Below are 18,335 nucleotides of genomic sequence, written 5' to 3' on the forward strand. Positions count from 1 at the left end.
TTTTTGACCCAACTTTAGCTTCACTCAAGAGTAGACTTCCAGAACCCTTTGAACAATTCACACCTCCTGGTTTACTAAGAGAGGTTTCGAGAACAAACTTCCACTCACAAACGTTGAGAGCTAACAGTCACCAAAGCCAATCCGTTGGACAACACTGCCTCATTCAACTCTGTCATCCCTTGATGTTAAGGATACAGGTAAGGCTATGCCTGTTAAGCATTGAAACCCAATCTGTTTCTGTGCCTTGCCTGCAACTTTCCTGTCTTCAACATGTCAGCCTTTTACAGGCGTTTCAGATGCCCTGCTAGAAAACATCTTATCAGATCCCTGACTCCTCTCATATTTATTCCTGTTCCAGTATTCCTGTCTTTTTCACAAGCCGTCTCCTACTGGCCACTTCCCACACTCCTCTCCTACATTGTTCCCCCTTTTCTCTTCTCTGCAGCATTATGGAACCTGGATCTTAAGAGTTGTTACACGAGAGTGCACTGCTGGAAGCAACAAAACTATACTTGTTGTTATTGTTTTTTTTTTAAAAAAAACAATTCACTGGCACACAATGGGGAAGCAGCTAAGAAGGATTTTTCTTTTATGCATTGTAGCTGTTCCACTTTGCTAGAGTACGCAGCAAAGGGGACATCTGGGGAGAAAAATCATCACAGCACCTTGTAACTAAGGCGCAAAGTCATCTCTGAAGGCTTTCCATGACTGGAGAGACAAGGCCTTTTATCTTATGACATTCTGATGAATTCACAACACCAGCCAAGCTCTTTTATCACCCACCATGTGGTAGAGACAAAGAGGATGGTGCTGGACTTATGGTTTTCATTTTTTGCAGGGATGATACCATTCTTCTTAATCCATTTGCAATGCCCAATGATTCTGCCAGGTCATCCTCTTCTGAATGGTCCAGTTTCATTCAAGAACGTTCAAGAGATCTTTCCCTCGGTCAGAGAGCTGCCTGGGACAGAGCGAGGCTCTGGGGTGGAGCTGTGCAAGAGCCGTCTTGCAACTCATCCTACTAGGTATGGCATTCCAATTTCATCCATAAGAGTGCCACACAAACACAAGGTGAGCAGCCAATTTGGATTTTCCCTCTGGAGAGTTTGCTTTGTGTTCCGAACAAGGTGGGCTGCTGGTTTTGCAGAAATGCAGGCTCCAAAACATCAGGCAGGACCCCACCCTCCCTTCAAAAAAAAACAGAGGCTTGCTAGTTCTCCCCAATCTGGACACTAGGACGCTGCTGAAAATGGCACTGAACTGGAAGAGATTTCTGCTGATTTCACGATGGTGATGACGCTGGTGGTGGCGACTTTGGTTGGGGTGATGGGTCCCCGTGCAACTGTGCGGGCAAAGGTCTGCAGTGCCTCATACTTTGAGCGCAGGGCGTCCAGCTCAAGCTTCATGCTGCTGTTTTCTCGGGCGAGTTTTTCCACCTCTTGTTGCAGCTCCACTCGCTGCCTCTCCAACTCCTCTTTCTGTGTCACGCGCTTGATCCGACAGCTGGCAGCGTAGCCCCGATTCTTGAGTGTGCGCCGCCGCTGCTTCAGGCGGATGACCTCCTCCTTGGTAAGCCCCCTCAAGTGCTGGTTCAGCTCCCGCACAGACATCGACACGAGTTCATCGTCGCTTAGCACGGGGGCATTCTCTCCTGACTCCTCCTTGACCTGCAGACACAATGCCACAGAGGTAATGGGCAGGAGGGATGCCAACTGTCAGGTACATTTGCTAATCTATTTCTTTGCTAGTCAAACCTTGGTAACTTTCAGACTGTACAACCATAATGTGCCTAATACGGGGCAGCCCTTGAAGGCTGTTTGGAAAACTTCCATTAGTTCAACATTCCATGGCTTGTCCAGCCCCATGTCTCCATGGGGTAGGTGGCTCCTCCCTTTGAACTAGTCAGGGTATCATTCACATTCATCAGCTTTGCCTAAAATTATTAAAAGTTAAAAGGGTCAAAACCCTATGCTTTCGTTGGGGTTCTCCAAGATAGAGTAGACCCACAGAACCAATAACACTTACATTAAATTTGAATTAAGTTCCATTAATTCAACAGATCTATTCTATCCATGTGTAACAACAGGATTTAGCCCATCGTGATTCCTTATGTTCCTTTAAAACAGAGCATGTTATTGTTCAACAAGTTAACTTATGTTTTCAATAGAAGTAGCAAGCATACTAATGAACTGGAAAGGACTTTTCCTTCCTCTACAAAATTACATCAATCTCAGGATGTTGCTCAGAAGCGGCTTCTCATGTCACTCTTCCCCAAGGAATGGAAAGAGAAATGATTATAAAGCAAAGTTCATGACCATATCACTGCCTCCAGGAAATGCATTATAGCAGAGGTCCCCAAACTTTTTGGGGCCGTGGACTGGCTGAGGGAGTGAGCTCCATGCGCGCGCGGGGGGGCAGGGGCACATCACGCTCGCACAATGAGCGTGTTGTGCTTGCAGGTGTGTGTCACACGACACGCCCCTGCGTGAGCATGACATGCCCACCGCAGGTGCAACACCCCCCCCCGAGCATGACACGCCCACCGCACGTGCGTATGGATATCTGTATCTGTGGCCCAGTTCCGGCAAGCCCATGGACCAGCACTGGGCCATGGACTGGGGCTTAACGACCCCTGCATTATAGAACCTGAGCTTATGAATTAGCCATACATGGAACCAGAACGTGAGTCCACGTAACATCAACTGGTCGCTTCCACTGCCAGCAGCTTCATGGACATCAGACAGAGGTTTTCTTCAGCATTCCAGAAATCCTTTTAATTGGAGATGCTGGGGATTTAAGGACCTTAGTCATGCCATGGATGCCTTCTACCACCACACTGTGGGCTCTTAGCTGTGACTGCATTGTGAATTTTTATGAAACTTCAGTCTAGACAGAACACACAGTTCTGCTCTCCAAGGTAAATAAGCAAAATTACTTCCTCAAGAAATAATAAAGTGTATCACTTCAGTCTCTCCACACAAATGCTATCTTTCAGAGGGCAAGGGAAAATAAAAGTTTAGTTGACATACCATCAGGAAAGCTATTTTAAAAGACAGCACTAAATACTGTTGCTGAATCAGCCTCAGGTCAGTTTCATGTAGTACTCTTGTATTTTTAGTATCAGCCTCATAGGTACAGGTGAAGAGAAATTTTATGCAGGCAAATGCATGGAATTTGACAATGAAACATGAATGAATGGAATGAGAATGGAATCTTGACTTGCAACAATTAATTGTTGTTGGGCAATTAATTAAATGGGTTTACTTTAGCCAGGACTAGCAGTTGGATTTAGACCTATGTCTCTGTGCTGACTATCAAAAAGGAAGGCTTCTCTGCATCTAGTACGAACATACTGGACTATTAACCTGTTCAGCAGGATAGTTGCACATTTATGCATTCATTTTTTTGCTTTTATGTTTATGCCTTTATTTATTTATTACTTATTAATGCATTTATTTATCAGCCGGTCTGACCCAAGCATTCTGGCCTCAAAAGCAGCTAGGCAGACACATCTGCTGGGGTAGGAAGGTAATGGCCATCCTTCAGAATCTGGAAAGCGAATGGAGGTTCCATTTCTGCTCTCATGGCATGGCCTTCTTGAATGTACCTAATCTATTCCTTTGCTTCCAATGTATAGGCTGTAAATGCCTTTACTTACCCATCAAAAGAAAGGAAGGAAGGAAGGAAGGAAGGAAGGAAGGAAGGAAGGAAGGAAGGAAGGAAGGAAGGAAGGAAAGAAGGAAAGAAGGAAAGAAAGAAAGAAGGAAAGAAAGAAAGAAAGAAAGAAAGAAAGAAAGAAAGAAAGAAAGAAAGAAAGAAAGAAAGAAAGAAAGAAAGAAAGAAAGAGGGGATGAAAAAAAGGTATTAGCAAGTTTGGAAACCCCTGAGGTCTCTTAAATATGGTAAACTGGTGAAGAAAAAAGGCCCATAATGACAAACTCTACTTGGTAGTTAACAGAATGCTAATTGACTGTTGTGGGGATGGGACAGGGAGAGAGTGCAATGGAGGGGGAGGGAAGACACAGAAACAAATAGAAGCACTGGCCTCCTGAACAGGAATACTTTCTACTGCAACATGCTATTGCCAGGTTCAGTTGCCGTTTTTAAAAAGCCACCTCCGCTTCACCATCTTACCTTTAATGCTTTGTTCGGCTTTGGATTAGTCGTCATAACCTGGGCACCGTCTCCTGGACAAAACTGCTCAGAAACTGCAACTGAAGAGGCAAGAAAGAAAAAAATGAGAGAGAGAGAGAGAGAGAGAGAGAGAGAGAGAGAGAGAGAGAGAGAGAGAGAGAGAGAGAGAGAGAGGCAACAGGTTAGATATCCTACAGAGGATTAAAGAAAGGAAACAGGTCCACCAAAGACATTAAAAATAAGACACTTTCCTCATTCATATACCACACAGCACAGTCACTCCGTTCTGTGTGAAGTTTAATTAATGTAACAGTATTTTTCACCAGCACCCCCCTCCGCCCCCCCGTTCCAATAATTCTAAATTTATTCTCATTTCTGGGATCCCATGACCCAGTTTGCCAACCGTTCTGTCTACAAGCAAGCAAATGTTCCCACATACATTAGAACTGGCTTCCCTAACCAGATGAGGTCAAGATGCGATTGACAAACTCTTACCTTCCCCAACCAGTGTGGCAGCAGGTGAAGCCTGCAGCTCACAGACCAATTATTTCCACCTCATCTCAGCTTTTACAGGTACAGACCATTTCCGTCATGACCATTCAGCTACCACTGATACAATGGCTGACAGAGTTATCTTCAAATGTGTTTCAAGAGAGCAAGGGTTTAGTGAAACTAGGAACGGGCACCCAAACAACCCAGAGATGCCACACAACACCTTTCCCTTTCAGCCCTTCCATTCTCTGCTTGTTCATACAGGGCAGGATTGGCACGCTGATCTGATGACAGCGGTCTGCAAATCATGGCTCCTGAGAGCTCCTGAAAAAAATCCAAAAATGCCTTGGAAAGGATCGGGGCAAGCTGCTAGTGCTCAGTGAGGTAAAAAGAACTCTGACTGCACATGCAAATGAACACACACAAAAGCCGCCTCAGATTCACTCAGACCTCTGGTCTAATCAGCCCCATATCATCCACTCTTATGGCCAGTGGCACATGCTGCTGGCTTTTCCTCATCCCGGCTGTCAGATTTTGCTTTAAGCAGACATGCCATGGACTAAAGTTGAGTTTTTATACCTGCAAATCATGTGTCCACTACTGAACTGCTTACAGTGGCTGGGCAAAGAAAGCATCACACAATAACAAACAAGAAGACAAAAGAGAAACCAAAGCGTGATTGGACCAATCCTCTACTCTATAATAAACCAGATGGAAGGAGGGCAGTGGTCAAAGCTAAAATATCTCTGTACAAGATATCCTATAAAAATCCAACATTGCTTGGCGGGGGGGGGGGGGAGAACTCATCATTACCATAACCACTGCACCCACAGTTCTACAAAGAACTGAGACTACAGAGTTAGATTTCACTAATAATCCTACCAATCTTGCGCCTCCTGAATTCAACAAGAACAACAGCAACAACATTTGATTTTCACCCACCCACTGAACCCCACCGAAGACCTGATTTAAGAGGCGGGATCAAGCCTGTGTTTCTTTTGTCCGGAATATTCCATAAAGTGTGACCTTCCTTTGTTACGCTCGACAGACAAAGCCAGTGGGTGATTTTTTTTTTGTTTGCAGTTTTTAAGAAGGACGCAGGGGTTATCTCAGATAGTTGCACTAATTCATTCAAACAGCAGAGAACTGGCATATACATTTTTTGAACAACAAACCACCAGCTAACTTTTAATTCTGCGCTACCATCTGGTACAAAGGTTGCATTAAAAACCATCCCCAAGTGATGAAAAACCTTTATTCTTTGTTGCCGTCTGCTATTGAAGGTTCAAATGATCCGTCTGGAAAACTGGAAGTACACCATTCCCAAACCCACCTGTAAACCACACGTACCTCGACAGCAGGAATTCACCTTATAGAAGGCAGATAAACACCATGCAAGGTAAAAGTTGGGGCTGATGGAGAGGATGAACAGGTTGCATGAGAGGGGGAAATGCAATACTTTGTCACTTGGTTGAGCTCTTTCACCTGGAGAATGGCGGAAGGGGATCTGGTCCTCTTGGCCGGGTGGAGATCTCACACAACTGCAATTCCAACCCCCCCTCGCCCCCTCCGCAAGCCCTTGCCTGCCTATAACCTCTCTCTCCCTTTGGAGGACAGCTCAGCCCTTTGCTCAGACCTCAGGTACACTTAAAAAAAACTACACACCTTCGACCAGTGCCAGAGACAGTCTGCCTGTCTAGACTTCAGCGCAGAGACGCCACCTGCATCGCACGCAGCACGGATGACACACTGTTGGAGCGGCTCTCAAAGCATAACGTACCTACCACTGAAGAAGAGGGCAATGCAGCTGGTGACATCACAGCAGCTTTCTTCCCTGTCAGCCTGGGCCACCTCAGCTACACAAGGCTCACATGTTAAGGGCTGTTGCACGCAAACAGCATGGGCTCAGGGAATAGGAAACAGCAGGATTGCTTTGGCCCAGGTTTCTCCTTTTCTCTGACCCCCCTCCTACTTACCCCACCCAAGAAGGAGAAGGAATACTTGTCTTTATCCACATCTACACCATGTCACACATGCTAATCATTCATAAAAGAAGGGGGAGAAAGGGAGGGGGCCAAGATTCCCAGCCAAAGCATGCCAAGCATGATTCCCTTTCGATAGTTGCCATGGTGACCTTGGGAAAGTAGCCAACCTTGAGACGGTAACCATGGAAACAAGAGAAGCCCAAAAGCAAATCATGACTTGGGGTCATCGCTGTGCAAAGACATTTGGAGGGAGGGGGGAAGGAAGGAGGGAGGGAGAGTCAGCAAACTCATTCATTTCAAGTCACCCTTGAGGAAGAGAAAGAAGGGGACCCAAGGGTGGGGCAGGGGAAGAGACTGTCTGAATGAGAAGTCTTGTTGCGGGGGGGGGGGGGTTGCAAATGTGCTAGCTCAGCCTTCAGCTGCTCTTCACTTGACTTACGAGGATCAATGCAGTTCGGTGGCATCATGTGATGATGAGCAGCACAAACCTGGAAGTGAGAAGGCAGTGCTGCTGATTGTTTTGTAAAGGGGGGAGGCCTGGGTGGGGGCTCTTAGGACCACTAGCCAACCTTAGAACCTGCCTCTCTTCCTCAAGCCACTCCCACAGTGGCCACGCCTCTTCCTTAAAGACACAGGCACGGAATCAAGTCAGACAAGAAGGGTACCTCTGAATGTGTACAGAGCGCCTCTCCCTCTCTGTGAAACTGCCACCGCCTGTCCTTGCATGCTTAGACCTAAACAGCAGGGTTTCCTTGAAGAGCCTGGAGGACACTTGGCTTTCTAAGGACACTCTTCAATATGCCTTGATAACCTCATGAGAACACAGTTCTTTGGGCTTGTAGACCATTTGGTGGGCTCCCTCCACCCCAGCTGCAGACGGCACAAGTACTTTCACTACACTCCTGGTCAAGTATACAGCAGGGCTCCACTTGACTGTACGGGCTAGCTTCTGTAAGAGCGGGAGCAGAGAAAGAGAAACGGGGAAAGTGGCGCCCAGTGAAGAGGATCCAGTACTCAGAAAGCCATGGTGTAAAGGGCAAAAAAGAAGGGGGAAAGGCTCATCCATGCCAAGGAGTTGCTAAGGGTTAACACTCAGCAAGCGCCTGATCTATACATTTCATTTGCATGGAGATGGGAGGGTGGTGGAATTAAGTGTTTACAGTATTTCTATAGCATATTGATGCGTCTTAGCAGTGCCTTAAAACCTCGCATGTGTAGAGCCAGATGGCAAGAGATACATGGGACCAAATGTTATCCTGCGTACCCAGAATCCATTTTATTTTGGAATGCAAGCCAAGGGGTGAAGCCAGAGGGGGGGGGGCATAGCTATGGCCGGTCTGTGGGATGAGAAAAGGCAGAAGACATTCCTGGCCCCCAGGACCAACGGTGTGGAGCACTTTAAGCAGGCAAGAGGCCTGGGGGCAGCTCTGGGCAGAGGCAGCCAGAGAGCCTCTCGAGTCACAAGCGAGCCACATGACGGGAAAGAAGATAAGGTGGGGCAGGGACATGGAGAGCTTCAGAAAGAGCTTAAGCAGGCTGGAAAGGAGCCCGACGGTGGCGGCGGCCGCCGTGGCAGCTTTACCTTGGACTTGCAGAGCTCTTCCGAGGCCCTCGCTCAGTGCTTTACAGCTCTCCTCTCCTGCCCTCATGTTTTGACGTTGCCCTGCTCCAGCAGCTCTTCCGTACAGCAGCAGCAGAGCCCCTGGCTTTCTGTCTGTCTCTTTGGGACGCTTTTTCGTGGTTAAAAAAAGTCAAGGAAGCGGGATGGAATGTGGCGGCACGGAGGAAGCAGGTGGCAGCTCCCCTCCTTGTCCTTGGTCTGGGTGTGCGTCCACGCACTCGCGCACGGCAGGCCTCCCAACCAAGCATCCCTTCGGTGCCATAGCTATGCAATGAGTCACCGGCTGTTTACAAAGTGGGAGAAAGCTCACATTCCCACAGAACCAGAATCTGCTTCCTCTTTCTTCCCCATTCCTTGCCCCTCCCTCGTCAACCCAATCCCTACAAGGAGAAGGGCGCACTCGAATCTCCCTGTTCTTGGCAGAGTGGTCTCAGAAAAGGGAAGGTCAACAACAACAACAACAACAACAAAGACAGACAGAGAGAAAAACCAAACAGGGAGTACGGAGGCCAAACCCGGGCCCCCTCCCACCAACCGACACAAAAAGGCTTTTGATCTGGGAGAAGGAAATCTTCAAAGCACTAAGACTCCCCACCCACCACTGGATGAAAAAAGGCTGACGGAGCAGACTCAAGCACCAAATGGGAAGGTTGGAGGGTGGGAAGAGAGAGAGAGAGAGATCAAGAAAGAGACAGTATGTTGCTCTCCCTTCTGCCCCCTAACTGCAATTTTTGAAAAGCTCCTGCAACTTCCTTCTAGTCACCTACTTCTTTTTATGCCTCCTGCTTCTGAAGCAACACAGCTTATCTTCACTTTTTATGTATTTGCTATGCACCCTGCCCCTACCCCCCAGCTATAGGGGCTCATTCCTTTTAGATGATAGCACTTCCTATAGCGCTACCCAAATGGAGGAAGGCAAAATCCAGCTGGTGGCTACAGGCCTAAGAATACCTGTATTCTTAGGCCAGTAGCCACCAGCATTTCCCAGCACTGGTTATGTTGGCTCGAGGGCTGATGGGACCTGCAGTCCACCATCTGGAGGGCTGCACTTTCCCCCTTTCTGAGATACAGCATGCAGGAGCAGAGAGACTCTTCCACAGAACCCCTTTTGAATCCCACAAGTTCCCTTCATAACACCAAACCTCACAGCTATCTCCTCTGAATGGCTAGGCTGTCCCTCTTCAAACTGCCCATTCCTCTCTGCTCAGCCATAGCCAGAGGTCACAAATCCTTCCTTAGTAAGTAAATAAAGCTTCATTATGATTGTGTTACCAGCACAAAAACAAATGAAATAGAACAAAGATAATACATAGTATACAATACCTTGAAAATGTCAATAATCAACAAAAATGACCCAGAATATTAGCAAAATAGCAGAGAAATACAACAAACTCCAGCAGCCAAACAGAATCGGGCCATATTATCTGTAACCTGGGTGGTGGTTACATCCAGAAAGGAAAAAAGAGAGGTGTTTCCATTTTTAAAGAATGGTATGATAAAAACCTGGCGAATACAGTGATAGAAAGAGCAGCGGAACGCAACATGCCAGAGAGTTTCCATTGCTCCACTTTCACAAGGGCCTATGCCTCCCTAACGTGGAACCTCACAGTGCTCCCTCTCCAAAGCATGGAAGGTAATAAAGAGAGAGATTCCAAGCTGCTATGTGAATGCACATATTCTGTTCACTCCTTTATTCTGGAAAACAAGCCAGGATTCAGTACTTAACTATGTTTGAACGTAACAGGAAGGTTTATTTTAAGTGCTCAATCCTGGTTTATTTTAAGGCTCATGGGAAAAGAGAAATGTGCCAGTTCTGGGGTGTGTGTGTGTTGAGTTCATGTCATTAAGGCAACACTTTGGTTAAATTATGCCAGGATCGAACACTTTACATGCTTTTTGCCATATCTGTATAACACAAAAATGGCAAAAGGCATCAAGCAGTTTTACAATCAACGCTGATAAACATGGGGGGGGGGGCGGGCGGCTGTGCTGATGGAAGGTTGGTCTATCTTATACCTTAAACATATAAACATGCCTCACTGCTTTATAACAGGAGACAGGAAAGTGGGGCCCTCCAGGTATTGCTGGGCTGCACATTCCTTCCCACGGGCTCTGCTGGCTAGGACTGCTGGCAGCTCCATTCCTCCATCTGGAGCACTGCATTTTGCCCACCTTTGCTGAAGATGCTTTTTCCAGCCCATAAAAAACTGGCACAGGAATAAGCGCCTATAAATCTCCTTGGCCCTTCTGCGCTCTCTCACGAAGGAGGCCAACATTTTATCAACATGTCAACCCACATGTGTGGTCTGATCATAACCGCTAAAGTTATGAAGACCAACCGTTCTCCTCTGTGACTCTGCGGCAATTATTGCCTCAGTGTGCTTGGGAAACACACTCAAGTTTGCCAAGACACATTCCCTTGTCTATGAATAAGGATATAAAACTTCTTCCTCCTGCCCACCAGCTGCCTAAAGAGTATCTCAGCTTGCAGAATTTCCTACATTTAAATATTAAAACCTCTTTATCTCATCAATGTATAATCTAATTCTCAAGGTTCAAATTATTGCTATTGTCTCTTGAAGACAGAAATCTGATACGTGGCTGGGGGCCAGAGAAGAGAAAAACCTAAGTCCTACTTGCAGTCAAATCTAACATACACAGTGGGCAGAGCACCACTTCAATTTTAATTTGGGGAAGCACCAGAGCTTGGAAAAGTGACTTCTGTGAACCACAACTCCCAGAACCCAACAGCCCACATGCCTGTTTTCTTTCTTTCTAAAGTAAAGGTCAGAAAGAGCGTGTGCATGCTCTTTTGAACTCCTCTTTAAATACAAGCATTAAAGAGCTGGACCACTGTTGTTTATTGGCCCTGGCTAACTGTTTCATCAGGCTATAGCCATGAAGAGTTACCGAATACATGTACTGTACATGCACTTCCTCTAGCTATGCCATTGATACTGGGGACACACCACACGGGCAGCTCCGGAGGCTTCCCTCTTCCCTGCTTCCCTGCAGATAAAAACTTTAAACGTATCATATGATCCAAGCTCGGAAACATGTACTTTGTGATCCTAAGGCACATCCAAGTTATAATTTGGTAGAAGCAGACAAGAGGATAGCTTCCCCAGCTGCCATCACACTGTGCCCCCAGCACAGTTATAGCAGCCACTATACCTCTCAGGGACATGATCTGCTCTGTATACCGAATTTCAACCCCCATAGGAGCTGTTTTCAACTTTAAAACAGTCATCCTCAGCATTTTTTTGGCCACAGCCACGAACACGATATGAAAGAAATATAGGCCAAATCAAGATTGTGCAAGTTGCATAATGAACTTATAAGGTAGTGTGTGAAGAATTGTTTCCAGTCTGCGTCCCCCTTCAAATGGGCCAGGACACCCAGGGGGCCATATGCCCCCACTCCTGTTGAGAATGGCTGCCTTAAAAGGCCTTTTCTGGAAACAGGAAATGGTTATCACTTTACCCACTTATGGGGTAATGACACTGCAACCCGAGTGAATTTACCATGCTGTCCAAGATCCCGCAAGGCCATTATTTCATCTCTCCTTCTACTGTAAACATCAACAGATCTGTGACAATAGTATTTCTTAGTATCTGCTATATAAATATTTTCAAAGCAGAGCTTTGTGTGTGTCATCAAGTCGATTTCAACTTATGGTGACACTTTCCAGGGCTTTCTGGGTAGAGATTGCTCTGAAGTCATTTACCCTTCCCTTCTGGAGGCATTCAGGGTCTGTGCAGATCCAGCCAATTTAAAGCAGCATTTCCAGGAATTAAACTGGGGTCCTTCTGACTGGGTTATGGCTGTTCTAAAATAATTAAAAATGCCCCCATTAACCTCTTTGCATGGGTTTCTCCACATGGGAAACCTGGCACTTATATACCCAAATCAACAAGACGACTCACAGACTTTTGCTATGCAGAGACAGCAGTTTTTGCTCAGCCAATCTGTCCCGGGTACCACAGAGAGCCCCCAACAGGCTCAGAGCTTTGCCTGAAGGAACAATTTCAAACGGTGCAACGTAAGGACCACTATTATTTCTCATCTCATAAAGATGGAAAGAGTCCATCTGCAGATATTACCAGAATGAGATCTGGCCACATATTAGATTATTATCAATATATTTCCCCAGCATTTGATCTAGGTAAAAGAGAGGGGATAGTTACTTCTTCTAAGTGCCCCCCTCATCTCGATCATTGGGAAATACAGCTATGTAAGCTGAAGAAACAGCTGGCTTCGTTGGACTCATGAACTACTACTTTAACTGCCTTTCTTAATTTAATTCATCTAAGCAGCTAAACCATTTTACAAAGCCCAGTTTTTGACTCAGCAATTGCCTGTGGCTAATGCACTCTGTTTCAAAAGCTTCCATCTGTGGCAAAGTCCAGATTACAAAGGAACCTTTTCCTGCTTTTGCATTCCTATCCCTCTGTAGGTACAAAACAGGGTTAATTGTTCTGCGCCGACAGCCTTACTAATGCTGCCTGCTCCTATTGGGTAACACAAGTGTCCATCATGTTTAGGAAGTGACTGCAAAGGGGAAGGTTTCTCCGCATTACGTCTTTATACGGAAGGAAGAAAACACAGCCAGCAGGCCAGTAAACTGCAGCGTTCACCAGTACGTGGAAGCAGCAAGGTAAATGAATTAAATTTTAAAACAGCAGGCTGGCTGGGCTAGTGGTCTGAGCAGGGTGGCAGAGTCAAACCTAGAGGGTCTCCAAAGTCACAAACTGGATGCACAACTTTCGGCCCGAGAACTCAAAATGCTCTATTCTCTTTTTTTATTTCCCCCCCAAGCCCCATTTTTAAATGATATGGTAGCAAGTAATTTTTTTAAAAAAAGGGTTTTGTTTTGGCGGGGCTGCATTCGTGTCGGCCTATCAAATTCACCCTCTCTTCCTCTGAGTTCCCTTACTTAGTTCTGAAAGGAGAACGTCAGTTTTTTTATAGAAAATGGGAAGTAGGAAAGCAATTAGATTGCTTGAAATCAAAACTGAAATGATTTGTTTCCTGCAAACTAGGAGGAAGGAGTTTCTCTCACTCATGGTCTCAAAACCACTAAGCATGTCTGCTGTTCTTTTGACAACGTACATACTGCCACTTTTTGAGAGGGTTTAGTGGTCCACACAGATTAGATATCAGTCAGTTCTGGAGAAGCAGTTAGTCAATCATTGTCAGCCACAATGATTGTTTGGAGCTTCCATATGCAGCTAAGGCATTATGGCGACTTAAATAGAAAGGGCGTAGTGGAAAGACCATTAACATCCCCGTGCCCATCCAGGAAGTGCCTGAAAAATACTGTATTATGTTGGTCCCCAGTAACACCGTTTTCCTCCCCACCAAAAAGAGAGTGCATTCCGGACTTTAAAAGGCATCTTCAATTTGACTCCTATCTTCTTATGAATTTTTTTCTCAATAGCAGACTTCAGTTAGACAGGGGGTCCCAACAGTGGGTCCCCAGACATTATTGGACTAAACAGTTGCCATTCCTGACCAACACAGTCAAGGGTGATATGAACTGTAGTCCCAATGTACTGATCTCTGATCTAAGTAAAAATTATGGGATTTAGGCACTTCATCCCCAGTTTTCTGTTTCCTCCCTCTTTCTTTCTTTTTTTTTTTTTTAAACCCTCTTTCTCGTAGCAAGTTATAACCGGAAAAACAACACTTTTTGCTTCATGCAAGAAACTCCCATCTCTCTTGTGCTCTGGACAGTTCCCAGTGAAAAATGAAAAATATGGTCAACTTGCAAAAGTAAACAAAACCACATTCCAAATCCACAGCAACGTCCCATCATTTAGTTCAAAAGCCCATGTTTTCCATACCTGGAGGCTTTTGCAAACTTCCATATTTTGTTCTCACTTTAGATTATATCATTTTAAAATAATAATAATAAAATTGATCAATTAGGAGTGGCTTGATTTTTCAAAGTATGCTTCAGCTCTTTTTCCATTAGTGTGCCTTGACATTGTTTGTAGATCACCAAGTCAGGAGGAGTCAGTCAGCCCAAAACACAACAGCCAAACTTTTATGAACACCTGCACTTATTCCAGGACATCAGAACCAACCATAGGTTCAAGGACTTAGTACATTTCTGGGACACATCGGTCCCAGATGAAGTTACACCCATGCTACCTGTGACTGATGGAAATCACAGTTCAATACAGCATGAGGGCACAAGGTTGGGAAAGGCTGCTTTCTGTAATTTGTGAAAATCTCATGGGTGGCTAGGTAATAATCTAATGATCCTATGAGCACAGATGATGAAGCAGGATGTCCTGGTTTGGGGTTTCAACACTATCCTGTCATGTGAAGGTATTGCCAAGTTAACAAGAGTTTACAGATTAAATCTCTTGCAATAGACTCTAGCACTATGATACCTTGTTCAAACAACTGCCCTCCAGGTGCCTGTTGTCTGTTTTCCAACTATGACTGAAGCCTACTCTGCATGCTGCTAGTATGCATGGCAAGTAGATTATATGCTGAACTTTTTGAACTCAGCTGGCAGGGTTGCATGTGCATGTTACTGTCAAATGTTTGAAGGGCACAATGACTTATCAAGGATACCTACAAGGACCTATCTTGCTGACTCATTCGGCAAGGTTGCAAAATATTCATGTGGGTGCAATTCCTCAAATCCACTTTCCTAGCTTTGGATTGCTTCTGGTCAAAAATAGTCTGACTGTCTTGACATTTTAACTGGTTTTTGATTTTGCCTATATTTCATGCGTGTCCATGATTCTGAATTGTGCAATGCTCTGGTATGAATAAAGAATGCAAGCTTTGAACAGTGTCCCAAAAGCAGCATCTTAACATGCACTCTAGTTCAGCAGATTCCAAACTTTTCTGCATTACAACTCCTTTTTGATTCAAGAAATCCTCATGCCTCTCAACTTCTCCTTTACCACCATCCAACCCCCTTTTAACACAAAAATCAATTCAGTTTAAAAGTAAAAACAGATTTAAATCCTTGACAGCATTTCAACTGAAAATAACCACAAACAGTTTTACTTTAAAAATCCTGAATCCCTTTCAACTCGAGAGCTAAATTCAATTCATAGTTCTTTGAGTGTTTCCTACAAGTGGCCAGGGCAAACGGCAGAAGCTAAAATACCAGCAGGTTCCCGAAAAGGACTTTTGTTTTAAAGAAAAACTTGTGAAGTTATTGTCTCCAAACCAACAAAACTGACACACAGATCCTTATTCAAAGCATGTTGCATCGTTCTTGTACCTTAACCCCACTCCACAAAGGAGTGTACCTCTTTAATTCCCAAAAGTAGGAGAAAAAACATCCTTTTACTTAATCTGAAATCAGTTAAACACAACAAGATTTCTCCCCCACCCCAGAATTTGGATCGGCTGGACTAGAGTATTCTAGAGTATTAAAGACTATTTAACTGTATATGGAACTAAGTTGAAAATCTGTTGTTTGCGAGCAGTGACCCTATTTAAACTTGTGTTTCATTTCAGTTCTACACCATTAGTGATGTGCTATATAGTAGGTGGGGTGCCTGGTGAAATTATGCTTGTAGTTTTAATTGTTCATAACAGTAGCGTAAGAATGTTTCTACTCGCTCAGTATGGCTATAAATTACCCACGCGGCTGCAGTTCCTCAAACACAAAGTCATTGTTTCTGGGCATGAAGAATGTCTTTCAACAAGAGAAGAGAACTCAAGGTGGCTTACCGCAAAGCAGACTGAAAACATGATACCCCAAGCACTGTTTAGCTGGGGTAGAAGTTAAGGTACGGAAACAATGCAACCCCATGTCCATGTTTTGAGTGAAGTTAGGGGCTGATCTGTGATATGACTGCCTTTACTTCTGGTGGCATAGCTTCAACCACAACTTTTTCTTATAAACCAGGAAAAATGTATTTCGGGAGCAATTTTCTTTTTTAAAATGTAGAAACACATTAATAACCTTTTGAAAAACGAAGTCTGTTTTTTAGTGAACAAGTGCAGGTAAAGTCACTTAGCAGATAAAACACACCACCCTCTTCCAAACAGTTCTAGCTGGCTTTCTAAGCAAACCACTCAAACAGGAGAGAGTGGCCATGCACGATTCTCTCTTAAAGAGGCAGGTCTTGCTCAGCATAAGACATGATGATTCACAGATCTGCCCCCTCTTCCCCGTTAACCACTGATGTCCTGCGCTCAAAGTGCTTCCCTAATACTCCGATATCAAACAGGTTCCATCAAAAGCTGTCCATCAAACCAGGAGGTAAGCAAACCACAAACTTCCTGCCATAGCAACCACTATAAATTGCCCACTTGGGGTAGCCTTGGACTTTCCTACACCTCAACATCCCTAACGCTAAAACTCGGAAACCCCTTATTGGCATATTAACTTTTTAACCCTTTGGAAGGACAGAGATTCTATCTTTAAACCTTCTCGCACTGCATTCATTTTGGAGGGCAAAGCCACCTGACTCAACTGGGCCCAGGAGCAAACTGGGAGCCAGCGGGGCGCGACCCAGTCCAGCCCCGCCACCGTAGGGAAGCCCAGACTGAGACCTCCCCCCCTCGCCCCTTCCTTCCCTCCTTCTCCCGCCACAGCCACCACGTGTCCAGCCCACCGCCATGACTCAGCACATTCCTCCTCCTCCTCCCCCCTCGCGGCCCCGCCCCGCCAAGCCCCGCCCCCCTTTCCCCCTTCGCGGCACGTTGCCCATCCCTCTGCCTGAGAAAACCCCCCCGTTCCGCTCCCCGGCCTGCGCACGCGCGGTTCGCGAGGCCCAATCCCTCGCGCTCCCCTCCCCGCCCTCAGAGGTTCTTTCTCCCCCTCCCACACACACGCGATTCCCCTCCTCCGCCGACATTATACGAGACCAAGACCCTGAGGTGGTGTGTCGGTGCCATCGCCACCTTTCTTTCTTTCTTACCTGGGCTTCCGGCGGGAGCGCGCCCGCGCGCGCCCCCGAAACAACCTGTGAGGAGGGGGGGAAGAGAGATGAGGGGGGGGACCGGTGAGGCGTGGAAGCGTTTTCTGAGGGAACAAAAGGGCCCCAACGGTCACACGAGCGTAGAAGGGGGCGCGCATGCGCGTTCTCGCCCGCCGGCCAAAGGGGGGGCTCTTCTTCTGCCCCCCCTCCTTGTTCTCCCTCAGTTTCCCTCAGAGCGGCCTCGTCCTCGCCTCCGCCCAGGCGCGCGCGCGTGCCGCGAGTGACTGACTGACTGACTGAGGGAAAGTCAAGTTCGCTCCCTCCCCCCGCCCCCCTCCCTCCGGGTGTGGAAAGGGAGGGGGGGAGAAAACAACCCCTAACAGCAACAAGCGCGCGGCAGGCTCCTCCCCTCTCGTCTCGCGCTCTCGCTCTCTGGCCGGCCCCGGCCAATCAGGGCTCAGGCCGTTTCCAGAGTGGGCGTTGGCCACTTTGAACGGGCGTCGGAGGAAAGCCACGCCCCCCCTCTCCCCATCGAACTGGAGCTCCGTTCTGACTTTTACCGCCTCCCTCTGGCTCGGTTTCTCGTGTCTGCCCCGCCCTGGCAGAGCGTAGCCCCGCCCACTGGAGTAGGTTCATTCATGGGGAAAAGCAAAGCGCGGGAAGCCGCCGCCGCCGCTGCTCCTGCTGCTACGGAGCGGGCGAGAGGAGGAGGAGAGGTGTGGGTGACAGCTAGAGATGTAACATTTCTGGAAGTATTGAAGCCATATAAAACGACTTGGGGGGGGGGAATCCTGGGGGGGAAAAAGCTTGTCTTTCCCTCAGTTTTTGCATTTTTTTTCCAATTCTTCTTTCCCAAAGCCCAGGCTTCAAAATTTCTGGAAATTTTGTGTCTGTAGCTAGAAATGGGAAGGCCTGGGGGGGGAGCCTGTTTTTTGTTTGTTTGTTTGTTTAATTAATTAATTAATTAATACCCCGCCTATCTGGTCGTTGTTTCAAGTTCTGTTATAAGAAGATGAATCACATTCAGATAGGCCAGTCTGGATAATATTCATTTATTATTTATTTACTTAAAATATTTTTACCCCATCTTTCTCCTTAAAAAGACCCAGGGCATCTTTATGGTAGAGGGGACGTGGTGGCGCTGTGGGCTAAACTGCAGAAGCCTGTGCTGCAGGGTCAGAAGACCAAGCAGTCGTAAGA

The 18,335-nt window shown here is 46.3% G+C and overlaps 2 protein-coding genes and 1 long non-coding RNA gene across 7 annotated transcripts in view; 1 reads left to right on the top strand and 2 right to left on the bottom strand.

Annotated features, from left to right (window-relative positions):
• Positions 1-17,537, bottom strand: MAFK (MAF bZIP transcription factor K). 4 transcript variants are annotated; one of them, XM_072982722.2, is made up of 3 exons: positions 17,136-17,537; positions 4,135-4,214; positions 1-1,667 (listed from the first exon to the last, which is right to left on the bottom strand). In XM_072982722.2, the coding sequence occupies exons 2-3, from the start codon at positions 4,168-4,170 to the stop codon at positions 1,233-1,235; spliced, it is 471 nt and encodes a 156-aa protein (XP_072838823.1). In that variant the 5' UTR covers positions 4,171-4,214; positions 17,136-17,537; the 3' UTR covers positions 1-1,232. The 4 variants fall into 4 exon arrangements, with proteins under 4 accessions (XP_072838823.1, XP_020659950.1, XP_078237422.1 ...); XM_020804291.3 differs by lacking the exon at positions 17,136-17,537 and adding an exon at positions 8,194-8,380; XM_078381296.1 differs by lacking the exon at positions 17,136-17,537 and adding an exon at positions 6,407-6,569.
• Positions 1-18,335, bottom strand: part of LOC144584679 (uncharacterized) — a 191,164-nt gene that overhangs the window by 21,337 nt on the left and 151,492 nt on the right. The gene's annotated exons all lie outside the window — the stretch shown is intronic.
• LOC110084704 (lysosomal alpha-glucosidase) overlaps positions 12,748-18,335 on the top strand; it is a 25,335-nt gene continuing 19,747 nt past the window's right edge. Inside the window, exon 1 of one of the 2 annotated variants that reach the window (XM_020804297.3) lies at positions 12,748-12,889. The gene's annotated coding sequence lies outside the window, so the exon portion shown is untranslated. Of the gene's footprint in view, positions 12,890-17,057; positions 17,095-18,335 lie in introns of those variants that run through there. The other variant, XM_072982718.2, reaches the window with a different exon arrangement.

This window comes from Pogona vitticeps, chromosome 13 (assembly GCF_051106095.1).
Source record: "Pogona vitticeps strain Pit_001003342236 chromosome 13, PviZW2.1, whole genome shotgun sequence".
Classification (NCBI taxonomy): Eukaryota; Metazoa; Chordata; class Lepidosauria; order Squamata; family Agamidae; genus Pogona; species Pogona vitticeps.